The following is a 13353-nucleotide window of genomic DNA, read 5'->3' as shown; positions in this document are numbered from 1 at the left end:
TCTGCCTATTCACTCTCGAGATTGCAAGAATAATGAGTGAGTGGCTGGAGGCCTTGGCCCTGGGCCAGGTCCCTTTCTAGTCTCCCAGCCAAAGGAAACTAGGAATGGCTATTCTCCCAGGATAATGGATGCCTCAGATATGTCTTTGAAAGCCCACAACTCTCTTGTCAAACTTGGGCTTAGTCTTGACAAGTGAAAAAAGACCTATGTAGGCATAGGTGTGAGGCCTGGCAGGCTGGTCAACCATAGCCAAGGAGTGTGGGGTGAGGTGAGGTACAACTGACCAGGGGCTGCAAAGTGCCACACACACACACAAGCCTTATTCACACTGCCTATGAGGTCCTCTGGTCTCTAGGAAGCCGTACACCATGTTTACACAGATGCGCCGAGGAGAAATATTTGTGCGTTCGATGTACACGGAGAACTCATCCAAGCTGCTCATCTCCCACTTCCCATTTCCTCTGACAGGCAGCTGGGAAGACTCAGGAGTTGGGAAGGGAGATTAAGGGGAACACTGCAGGGCCCAGGAGACAGCAGCTGTCTTTCCAGATACACATACTGTTGTTTTGCAGAGCGGGGGCAGCATTGCTGGATCTCACAGGAGGTCAGTCCTGGATCACCCAGGTCAGATTAAAAAGGATAGAGGAAGCAGCCCGGTCCCATGTTCTTCTGAGGCACGCTATCTCTACCCTGTACCTCACCAACCCACCTACCACTGAATGCACTGGGGCTCGCAACTACAGGAAATGGTCTCTGTGGCTTACAGGGCTGCAGTCACTGGTTGCCTGTAAGGAGTAAACTCAGCTACCCCCACTAACTCCCAACACAGCCACGCACATGCTGCCCACGTTCACACAAAGAAAGGCACTGGGTGGCAGGCTCAGCTCTTCACTGTATGTAACTCAGAAATGTCAAAGCATCCTGCCTGAGGGCTGCAGAGATGGCTCAGTCAATAAAGTGTGTGAGCATGAGTCTAGATCCCTAGTATCCAAAATACATACATACATACATACATACATACATACATACATACATACATACAATATAATCCAAAAGCCAGGCATGGTGGTGTGCACCTGTACCGGAGACTGGTGGAGCCCTGGAGCTCACTAGCCCAGCAGTCTAGCCAACTGCTGAGCTTATCACAACCATCGTAATTCTTGGGGAGCCCTCTTCAGGATGCTGAGGGCACCTGCACACACACAGCAGACACTTATGACATACTAATCTTCTTTAATCTTTAGGAAATAAAGTGGAGAGCAATTGAGAAAGTCAACTGGCATCTACCTCTGGCATCTGTATATATGTACATACACCCACAGGTATGCACTGCACATACCCATACCAAAAAGCATGTGTGTGCACATGCATGTGCACACACACACACACACACACACACACACACACACAAATGAAAAGCTGTTTTGTTACTTTAAGTACATATGGTTAAACAAAAATTCAGAAACAGAAGACCTCAGGCTTGACCAAACTTCATTCTGTAGCCTAGGCTATCCCAGAGCTCAGATCCTCCTGCCTCAACCTTCCTGGTATCATAGGTATGTACTGTCATTTGCAGCTCCCATCCTTAACAGTGGTCCGTTCATCTGCTAAGCAGTGGTCCATTCACCTGCTAAGCAGAACTAAAAGCAATGTCAGAGTCGGGCTGGGCTCGCACAGCAGACATTGCCTAGCATAGCCAAAGCCACGGGTTTGAACTTCAGCACTGTCGTTACTGGGTATGGTCTACAATCCCAGGACTCAGAAAAGGAAGGAAGAAGCAGGAGTTCAAAGTCATCCTCAAGTGCATAGCAAGGCCAGCCTGGGATACTTGAAACATCGTCTCAGAAAAAGACAAACCAGGAACGGCTTGAGGTCCAACAGGTAAGAGGTGTCCAATCAGGACTTAGTGGTCCCTGACCCAGTGTGGGCTGATGCCAAGGGCATTGCTGGATCTTCCCCCATCTCAGCCAAGCTAGATCTGTCCTTTTGAGGAACCCCTTGTCTTGCTGACAAATGAGAGGAGCTGAACCTCGGTGGAAAAGGCCTGCCAGGTCCTTCTGGATGCAGGGTTGCACTGACCCTGTGCCCAGCAGTTGGTGTAAACCTATTCTGTGGGGCAGATGTAGGGGATGGGATATCAGCCACCCCGACACAGGGCAGGGTATGCACCACCAGTCCCCAGGGCCTCCATCTGTTTATGTATGGCTAAGACTGTGAAGACATCTGGCAATTCTCCGGGTTGACAATTCCAAATGTTTACATTTCTCTCCATGGGGACTCACCAAAGGCCCTGTGGACACTCTGAGGAAGCTGGGAAGAAGCAAGCATCAGGAGGGGGTGGGCCCCTTCTGTAACTGCCTCCAGATGGCTTGTGCTGTTCCCAGAGAAGAGGAACTGGACCATGTAGATAGAGATGGTGTCCGGCAGGCCACCTCTACATTCTCAGTGCTGTCTCTGGCTCACCTTCACCCACAGCCTTCTTCAGGGCAGCCCTCTAGTGGAACTCTCTGCATGCCCCTCTCTCCTCCCAGAACTGGGGTGCCAACTCTACACACAATAAGCTTAAGTAAGTCTTATTCAAAGGTATGACCCAACCACTTCTGAAACTGGGGACCACCCTTGAAGCCCACAGAGCCTCAGGTGCCTGCCTTCTCTGGAACATCATTGACTCGGGAAAGACGCCCCTTTTAGTGAAGCACCAGGGAGCCCATCAATGGGCTGCAAGTGATGGCCAAGTCCACCTGGGGCCAAGTGCAGTTGATGTGGTGCTCTAAGAAGGCCCAGCACAGCAGGGGGGGCATCTGTGCCACAGCCTTCCTCTGGTGTGGAAGAGAAAAAGCCTCAGACATGTTCCAGGGGATAAGTCTCTAGTCCCTTAGGATGCTCCTCTTCAGGAATTTCCTTCTCCCATGAACATGAACTTCAGTTGAAATTTCTCATGAGGTTGAGCAAAAAGCCCCATGTTGGGCTAACCTTATGCTCTGCACCCTTCGCTGTGTGCAATCCATGCACTGATTTGGGCCCTGATCCTACAGCCTCAGGTAAGGATCTTTTCTCTGGACCCATAGAGAGATCTAGGAAGAGATCTGGGAAGAGCCTCTGTGTCCTCAGGCTCACTGCCAGGGGGAGCCAGGGGCACAAGCAGCAGGCAGAGCCCTTGGAACCAGAAAGAGGCTTCCATCCAAGGCTCCCCTTGGCCAGGAGAAGCCAAGCCAGGGAGCTTGCCCTGGCCCACTGGCCTACTAAGCACTGCCAAGCAAGGCTCTTTCCCTGCAAGAGGGTGGGGGCCCTATGAGGCTGCTTCTCTCTCCTAGGAAGTCCCAAGGTCACATTATAAACTCAGTCCCAGGAGCTGATCCTGGCAGTGTCCCAGAAGCTGATCCTGGCACCGGAGCTGACAGCTGTTCAGCCTGGCAATGGCCATGATGTAGGACAAGTACTTCCTCCCTTGTGTACTCACAGGATGCTAGGATGGACGACCTCAGTGGCCGGCTCCTTGGGGGCAAAGCCAGGTCTGAGTCCACATTCCCAGGTCCACCAAGCCCAGCTCAGCCAATCACACAGCTTTCTGTTGTCTGGGGCCAAGACCCTGACCTCAACAGTTCTGAGACCCAAGCAGGCCACAGCACCTAGCTGGTCCAGAATGCCCTATCCAAGGCAGACTCTCACAAAACTCTGACCCAGGAGGGCCATGGATGGCACACAATCACATTCTCTACAGGCCCTGGTGCTAGCTTACCCAGGATTCCACTGTCTAATAACATGGGGCTTTACACAAAGGGGAATCCTACCTCAACACTGCTTACATTCCCTTGGCATGGCTTCAGATCTTTCCTGTTGCAGCAAACAGGCTCAAGTGGAGGCATAAAGGGCACAGAGAGGTGAAGGCCCTAACTAACTGCCCCCTGCCTGCTACCTACACTAGAAATTTCCCACCCAGCCCCTGGCTTAGCCTTCCTCTCATGGTCTGTGTGCCTTCTCTTGAGGAAATCTCTGCAGAGGTGCTCTGGCCTCTGCCTTCTCTACAAGGACAAACACGTGTGATCTATCACCTTTACTAAACTCTAGAATATTCCCTGACTCCCCAGAGCCTCTCCCAAGAATCTGTGATACAAAGGATGTAGAGTACATGGGTGTGGCTTCTTGCATGGCTTGGTAGGCAGACAGTGGGACCCACAATCTGTCCACACCCTACAAATCATCATGAGCTTGTTAGAGGACACCACAGTGCGCTCTCTCTCTCTCTCTCTCTCTCTCTCTCTCTCTCTCTCTCTCTCACACACACACACACACACACACACACACACAAACACACATACACACACACACTCACCACCATTGCAACCGCCACCACCACCACCACCAGAAATCCTTACCGGCTCAATGATGGCTGGTTCTCCCTTTTGCCCTTTCTCACCTCGGGGTCCTCCAATCTGGAAAGATGGGGAGAGAGAAAAGGAACAGAAAATCCACATGACACAAAACTTGTGCAAAACCAGGGTGAAATTCTCCCCACAGCTAGTCACCTCTCCTCATAACTGGAGGAAGATAGCAAGCTGAAATAGACCTCCCATCCCCACCCTTAGCCATGTATACACCAGCATAGACAGGCAGTGAGGCACAGATGACCATAACAGGAATCAGAGAGGCTACTTTAAAGAATGAAGCTCAGCCAGGCATGGTGGCGCACGCCTTTAATCCTGGAACTTGGGAGGCAGAGGCAGGTGGATCTCTGTGAGTACCAGGCCAGTCTAGTCTACATAGAGAGTTTCTGGACAGCCAGGGCTACATAGTGAGAACGTGTCTCTAGCTAGTTAATTAATTAATTAATAGTTGAAATGCATGGCAGCCCATGTCACTCTTGCCTCACTCAGTCACCCTCAGACTTCTAAAAGCGCTGGCCCTTTCTCACCACCTAGATGCCCTGGGATGCAGAGAGAAGCTGAGTCTCTTACCCCCTCAAAGATGGTGTCCTGGTTAGCGGGCATGCCTGGCCCTATCTCTGATGGAGAGACACTGGAGTCGGAGTCGGGGTCAAAGTACGGGTCATAGTAGTTTTCCTCTAGATTCTTGATGGTTTCCTCGGTGAATTCGCCGCCCAGGTCATCCTTCCCTTCTCCTGGAGCTGGCTGCAGATTAAGGGAGGGAAGTGGCAGAGTCACTCTGGGAGGCTGGCCACATGCAGGCTCTGCCTGGCCACATGCAGGCTCTGCCTAGCAGGCACTGAGCCTAGCACTTCCTGCATAGAGCTGTCAGTGGCCCCACCACAGAACATCTAAAGATAAAGTCCAAGGGGGATTCCATGAGGGAAGACCTGTGGCCCCCAAAGGTTCTCTGCATACCTCCCGGCCACCATGGGGATGGTTCTCCAGGCTACCTAAGACACTATAACAAGTCAGGGCAGGAAGGAGCAACAGTGTCCCTCAAAGCTGACTCTATCCCTGGGGAGGTCTGCGTTCAGTTGCTGATTAAGAGTTTGCACACTGGAAACTGGGGCTCTTTCCAATAGTGAAGAACACAGTGGGCTATGAGCTTTATTCTGGTAGCATGGGTAACCACCAGTGATGTTCATGGATGGAACTCCTGTATCCCAAAACTACAGTGTTATGTGAGCTACCCTGAGAGCAAGAATGCAGAGCCCACGGAGATATTCTACCCATTTTTCAGGGGGAACTGAAATAAACTCAGAAAAGCCAATGGCTTCTAAACCACACTCAACCCTGCTACTGAGGACTCGGGAGCCAGGGTGTGGAGTGTGGACAAGGAAGGCCACCCAAGGAGGTTCGTGCTCAGCAGTGACCCAGAGCCACGAAGCCTTTGCCCCCTCTCCACCCCTGCCCCCGAGATCAATACAAACTGGAAGGAAGGCAATTACATTGGAGGTGTTGGAGGTAACAGTGGTGCTGGTGGGGACCTCAGCCCCTGAGTCGGGGTTGGTGGGCTGGTCAGGGTTCTCCACACCCTCGCCATATCCAAAGTCTTCATATGGGGGTGGAGTGTAATAGTCATCTGGGGGCACGTAGTCATAGTCCCCGATCCCTAGACTGTCCTCCTTGTCAGCCGTGTCACTGGTCTCAGGCACTGTAGGGGCTTCGGGTAGGGGCTGGGTCTGCTCCTGTGGGCAGAGTGTAGAAAGAGGCAGTCAGATACCTGATCCAGGATTTCCCAAGCTCCCAAGCCAGCATCCTCCTAGCACATCAGTGATCAGCAAAGTGTGGGCATGGAGTTACACGAAGGCCCTCCATTCCTGGAAGGCAGAGAAAATGAGGGAGGCAACCATTGTGGTGTGTGTGTGTGTGTGTCTGTGTGTGTGTGAGATCAGGTACCAAGATGTCATGAATTGGTGAAGGACCATCTAGTGACATATCAGGATATTTCCAGATATCCAACAACAGCTTAAGCTTCCATGTGTGTATGAGGGGGCGGGGGGGAGATGGGGTGGCCTCTTACCCTGTAGCCCAGGCTGGCCCAGAACTCATGCTTACTTCATGAGTTCCTACTTCCTACTTCATCGTCCCAAGGGATAGGATTATAGGTCCACAATGTCCTATTAGTGTGCCATAATGCCCATAGCCTCTGGCTCTCAACCCTGTGGCCTAGGGGAACCAGGAACCTCCCTAGCCCAGCCCAGTCCAGATCAGACCTCAGGAACCTCTGTGGTTTCTCTGGCAGCTTCCACTGGCTTCTGAGTAGGGGCAGGCTCCTTTCCCGGGTCTTCAGGGTCTTCATAATATGGATACTCATAGTAATAGGTCTCACCCTCTCCTTCTGGGTACTGAGGTCAATGGTGCCCATGTGGAGAAGAAAAGGAATGTATTACCAAAGCAGCCTATCAACCACCTTGTCCTACTTGGGTGAAAAAGCAGTGCCATAAGGCACTGTCAAGTCCCAGGGGTCCTCAGATAGGGCTCTTGCCTCAGCCTCTCCCCAGAAGCCTAGCATGGGGAAGGATGACCCCACACGTTACTGAGAGGTCAGCAAAAGCTGAGCCCTAAAAGTGGTTACATGTGACCCATAAAAATCAAACCCAGACCAGCAAAGTTCACCTTTAGCCCCAAAGCATGGGTGCCCAGTGAAAGGGGTTCACAGTCACTAACAGGCACTCTGTCCTCAAATACAAACCAGGGACCTGGGGGGGGGGGGCTGGAGGAGGGCACAGGGGATGAGGAGAGTGACCCAGCAGAGTGGGAAATGAGGAGAGGGACCAAGGGGACAGACATGGCGGCCCTTCAGACTTACTGTTTCTCGGAGTCATGTCCAATATACACAGGGCCGGGCATGCCCTATTAAAAAATTTCAGGTGCCCATGAGGGAATCAACCGAGCTCTAAAAAACAACTGAGGCCACAGGCTGAGGGCAAAGGACAACTGTCTGTCTGCATTCATCTAAGGATGCATATGGAGAGCTAAGGGACACAGTTGTTGATGACACTCCCTTGAGAGACTTGATCAAGGTATGTGTGGGTCAGGGGGAGCTCCTCTGTGGTAAGGTGGGTCAGACATCATACACTGCTTCCCCTACAGTTTGCTGAAAACTCAGTCCTCTGGCTTCCAGAATCCTTTATAACCACAACCCTGCCGACTCTGAACCATCCTGGGGTTCCGCCTGTGCTGCCACCATGAACCCAGCCAGAGATGACTCACATATTCATCCGGGTTAGGGTCCTGTGACTGAGGTGTGTCAGGGACCGCAGTGTCACAGTCGGGGCTGTAGTGCTCACAGTAGTCATAGGCAGCTCGGTTGTCAGAGACGAAAAGCAACTGTTGGATGTCACCCTGCAAACAGACAAGAGCTCCTGAGCAAACAATGCAGACACCCATGGGGGTCTGGGAACTCGGGGGTCCAGCCTGATGTCGTGGGCAGGAGAGAAGCCTAGAAGAGACCTTGCAAGGAGCTATCCTCAGGAGCACACTTCTTCCCAGCAGACGCTGCTCTCAAGAGCTACTTAAGCTAGTAACCCATCCAGGGACTCATCTTCCCATCCATTTACCCACCCACCTATGCTCTTATCTACCTTCCATTCATCTAGTATCTAACCATTCGTTATTCACCTTCCCACCCATCCATCCATTCGTCCATCCATCTAGTCACCTACCCATCCACTCATCATCCATCCATCCATCCATCCATCCATTTACCCACCAACCTATCTGCTCATCTACCCTTCAATTAATCAACCCTCCACCCACCCCTGCTGTCACCCACTCATTCATTTATCCACCTTTTCATCTAGCCAACAGCCTGCCAGGCAGGCAGCTACTAACCCGCCCATCCATCTACTTATGTATCCTTCTACACAATTCACTCAACTATCCATCCATCCACCATAGTTCATCCATCCATCTACCAAACACCTCTTGCACACTTGCTAGCTTGGTGCTCACAGTTACTGCAGTTACCAAGTATAAATGCAGCTGCCCTAGAATCAGGAGGGCATGTCCCTGTCACCATCAGCCTCCAGTACTGAGGGATGTTTCTTTAAGATGCAATGTTTGCTTTTTTATTGAGTTAAACATGGAATTACCACATGACCCAGAAGTTCCAAACCTGGAAACTAGAGCAAACACTGGAACAAATTTTCTCAAGTCATTTCACCTGTAAAGGTGAAAAGAACTCAGGCCAATACACTCACACATACACATATATGTACATACATACGAACATACATACACACACATATAAATATATATATACACACACATACACACATACACACATACATATATACATACACACATGCACATACATATATATACATACAAATACACACACAATATATATACACATACATACACACATTTATACATATACACACACACATATAAACATATATACACACACATATACACACTCATATACATACACACATACATATATACAAACATAGACACATGCATATACATATATATATATATATATACACAAACATGCAAACATACACACAACATATATATATACCTACACACATATATTCACACACACACACACACATATATATATATATGTGTATATGTGTATATATACATATATATATGTGTGTGTGTATATATATATACATATACATACATATACATGTATATATATACATACACACACATAAATGTACACACACTCTCATAGCAGTATTGTCAATAGCCCCAGAGTGGTAGCACCACGTGTCCATCCAAAGATGACAGGTAAGTAGAATCAATGATGAATGCCACAGGAACAAGTCATAGCCCAGATGACCCCACAAAGCTGAATCTGGAACTTTCCAGCTGCTCAGGCGACACCTGCTCACGGAGCAGCTGAGCTCACAGAATCATGCACTACACCCTTTTCTCATCAAGACATGCAGACAGTGTAGGATGAAGAGCCTGCAGGGACCGTGAACACAATGTGTGCATACCCTTCCCACAAGGACAAGAGCCAGCTTTAGACAGGGGCTGGGTCCTCCCAGTCCATCAGATTTTTCTAGTGACAGTGACCAGGAGAGCGAGTGTTTCCACTTACTGAGCACAGGGTGAAGGACCTGCTCATGGCCTCCCACTGTGGCCATCACAGCACACCCACTAACCCCCATTCCGTGGCCAAGGAAAGTAGGGCTCAGTGTGCAGGAGCAGGTGAGGCAAGGCCTGTGAAGGTGCTCCACAAGGGGCCAGTGATTTCCTGCCAGTGGGCTCAGGGCTGGGGCAGAAAGTGCCAGAACATCCAAGCACTCTGAAGACCACAATGGAAACAGTACAGCAAACAAAGGTGACCCAGGGCTGTGCCAGGTGTGGAGTTCTCTGTGCTTGAAGTCCATCCATCACACAGCGCTACCACCAAGACTATACTGTAATATATTACACTATACTGGAATAGAATATGTAATATATTCTGGCTAAGGACAGACTTAGTCTGAAACTTTCCAGCAATAAGCTGCAGGGACGGGGCCTGCGTGCTGTCTGGAAGACAGCACAGTCTCTCAGGTTTATTTTGGGCTTTTTCTTCATCCCAGGCAGAATTGCTACCTCCCTGGTTTCCAAAGCCTCTGCAGGGCTGTATGCTCAATGGCATCTTTGCCTCTCTAGCTGGGCTCCGCAGTCCTGATGGATCTGCAGTGCTGGGTCCCTGTGGCCATGACAAGTCACCCAGAGTGTGGAAGGAGGGGGGCTCCCAGCTCATTTCAAAGATTCCTCTCCTCTCTGAAGACCTTGATAAGAGGATTGTGGGGTTCCTACCAAAGCAGAGCAGATTGTAGTGTCTGCCTCTACTACTAGTTCAGAGGTGGAGGGGAGATGGGAACGTGTGGGAACCCCAACTTTCGGTGGCACAGAAGCATAGAGTACTCCACACGTAGGCAGTCAGGTGTGGGAAACTAGCCAGCTCTTTGGCTGTGTGGCCTGGAGCCTGTCTGAGATTTGCTTTCTCTCTGTGAAAACTGAGCACAAAATGAACAATATCCAATTCACACGACACTGAGGAGGCCATGATCCTCCAGGCAAACTGGCGTAACCAAAGTGTCCAATAACAAACCTGGGTATCCGTGAGAGGTGAGGAGAAACATCCTCGGGGGACAGTGGGATGTGGAATTGCAGGGGTGGAGCCGGGAGAGGACTCAGGCAGGATGAAGAACAGAGAGAATCAGACACTTGAAATATGGGCGAGGACCAGACCACAGGAATCATTAGCAAAGCCACAGGGCAAGAAAGAGGGGCTCAGAGGGAGTCAACAGTAAATAGTGAGCACCCGAAACAGGAAGGAAACATTTCCATTATTACCATGAGTGACACCCCCAGCTCTTCCTCACCTATCTCCTCACCCATCCATCCATCCATTCACACAATTCATTTGTTCACCCATTCATCCATCTAGCCATGAATGCCCTCCATCTACTCATGCATATCATTCAGATAACCACCTCTCATCCATCCATTTATTAATGTCATCTATTCATCCATCTATCATCCTTGTATATCACTTGTCTATCCACCCACCCATGTCATCCATCTACCCACCCACCCACCCATTCATCCATTCACCCATCCATCCATCCATCCATCCATCCATCCATCCATCCATCCATCCATGTGTCCATCCGTTAACCTGTCCATTCAAGAGTTATCACACACCTCCTAAGTCCAGGCCACTGTGGCACACACTGCAGATGTAACTCTGACACAGAACAGCTCCACAGTGGTGCTCACATTCTGTCCACACCACAGATTCACCTTGTGCTTTTCTGACAATGTCACATCCTCCCAAGACCATGTAATCATTGAGCTTCTCGGGACCCTTTTCTAGCAAGATCTCAGGACTACCTCTGGTCCTGAACCCACAGTTCTGCTCTGCTCTCGGGAGGTGGGGAGGAAGAAATGATCTTCTTGCACAATACAGGAAGCCCTTTATCCCTGCTTTCCATGAGGTGGAGTGTGAACTTTTCTGTGAGCTGGACCCCAGGCTAACCTGGAGGTTGGAGGGGCAGGAAGTCTAGATGTGGCCTCCTATCTACTGAGCCATGGCAGTGTCACCTGTATGGATGTGTCACCTGTAGTCACTGAGTATGGACTCATGATGGCCTTCTAGGACCTGAGAAGGAGAGTGTGGGTGTCTTGTGATCTAGGGTCCCTTGTCATCCCCAACTCCTATCTCTGAGATGAAACAGGTCTAGGGTTGGGTTAAAGTAGGAGTGAATGCTCACTGACAGATGGAAAAGCAGGCTCAGAATACATCAAAGGCTGCGCCCCCTGAACCCCAAAGCTTAGTTCCACACCCTAGCCTCACTGGGGTTCGGAAAACCCATTGTAAGGATCAAGGGATTCGGAGTATCCTTGAGCAAGCCTGCGTCCAGTGTGGTCTACACATGGTTCTCTCCTCCCTGTACCCATAGCAGACGAGATCCCAAGCCCTGACCTCTATGGAAAAGGAGGGGCCAACAGTTCCTCCTGAGGTCTGCCTAGTGACCGTCACATGAGGACCAGGAGAGGCCACTGACCCTGGTCTCAGGGTACTCTATCTTCCTTTCCATTTCTGACAAAGCACTCTGACAGAAACAAATTAAGGAGGAATGGATTCATTTGGCTTTCCCTTCCAGGTCACAGGCCATGACTGCATAAGTGCAGGTCAGGGACGTGAAGGTACACCTATTTGCTCTTCCGTGAAGCATTACCTCTAAGAGAGAGCTCACTCACAGCTAAAGTAGAACAGAAGCCATGGAGAATGCTGCCTGCTGGCTCCCTCACACATCCATGCTCAGCTACCTTGTTTGTTTGTTTTCGTCTTTCTCTGTGTAGCCGTGGCTATCCTGGAACTCACTCTGTAGACCAGGCTGGCCTCAATCTCAGAGATCTGCCTGCCTCTGCCTCCCAAGTGCTGGGCTTAAAGAAGTACACCCCTGCCCAGCTCAGCTAGCTCTCTTCCATAGTCCAGGACAACGTACCTAAAGAATAAAGCAACCCAACCTGGGCTAGACTCTGTCAAATGATAATCAATCAAGAACAAGCCTCACACACATGCTCATAGGCCAATCTGATCTGAGCAGTCTCTCAACTGAGACTCCCTTCTCGGGTGACTTTAGGCTGGGCCAAGCTGAGGGTTGAAACTAACATTGAGTTGCAGAGGTAACTCATGAGCCCAGTACCCATGACCACCAGCTGACCCACCACACCTGACCCCACCTCAGCAGGCAAACTCCTATCCAGACTGCAGACAGAAAAGGGTTCTTTCCACCAGCAAGCAGGATAGTGGCTACCTCGTTTGTGCCTGTAGCAATCAGAATCGGTACGCCAGCATTCCACACCACCACACCACATTCCACACCAGTACTATGTACTGGAGCCAGGCCCCTTCCATAAGATGAGAAAAACAGTTGTGCAAGAGGCAGCTGAGAGAAGGGTGGTCTTGCTCACTCTGGACCCTTGGGGACCAGAGGTAGGATGGATGCACCTTCCTGTCTTAGACTAGCCCTAGGCTTCAGCCCCTGTCACAGTGGGATGGGGGAACAGAGAAAACATGCACAAAGCTACCTGCTGCTGCTTGAGGCTGTCTGCAGCCTGCACTGCAGCAAATGGAGGCAGGGGGAACAGCGAGGTGGGGGACAAGAGAATGGGGGGGGGGACAGGGCCCCAGTGATCCTCTCTCGGTAGCTTACATAGTACCTTCCCCTACTGACATCCAGTCTAGATGCCTCCCTCCTATCACTCCTCCACACCTTCTCTGAGGCCAGCAGAGGTGCCCACCGCCCTGACTCCCTCCCTCCCATACTTGTCCCGGAGGCTTGTGTTCTAAACTCCCACAGATGAGAGCCTTGTGGCAGAACGGTGCATGAAAACCATGCATCTTCATTAAGCAACACGACCCGTAGCTCAAATGTCATCCAGTTCAAATAAAATA

At 50.5% G+C, this 13353-nt stretch overlaps 1 protein-coding gene across 2 annotated transcripts in view; it reads right to left on the bottom strand.

Moving 5' to 3' along the window:
• The window catches only part of Col5a1 (collagen, type V, alpha 1), a 153130-nt gene that overhangs the window by 82109 nt on the left and 57668 nt on the right, over positions 1-13353 (bottom strand). For both annotated transcript variants that reach the window (XM_006497644.4, NM_015734.2), the window contains exons 5-9: positions 7644-7775; positions 6644-6775; positions 5876-6115; positions 4956-5129; positions 4377-4433 (exon numbers count right to left, since the gene is read on the bottom strand). In XM_006497644.4, coding sequence (XP_006497707.1) covers positions 4377-4433; positions 4956-5129; positions 5876-6115; positions 6644-6775; positions 7644-7775 — 735 coding nt within the window. The remainder of the gene's footprint in view (positions 1-4376; positions 4434-4955; positions 5130-5875; positions 6116-6643; positions 6776-7643; positions 7776-13353) is intronic.

Source organism: Mus musculus, chromosome 2 (genome assembly GCF_000001635.26).
Source record: "Mus musculus strain C57BL/6J chromosome 2, GRCm38.p6 C57BL/6J".
NCBI classification, from domain to species: Eukaryota; Metazoa; Chordata; class Mammalia; order Rodentia; family Muridae; genus Mus; species Mus musculus.
Note: the sequence above shows the minus strand (reverse complement) of the source record. Positions and strands in the feature narration are given on the sequence as shown.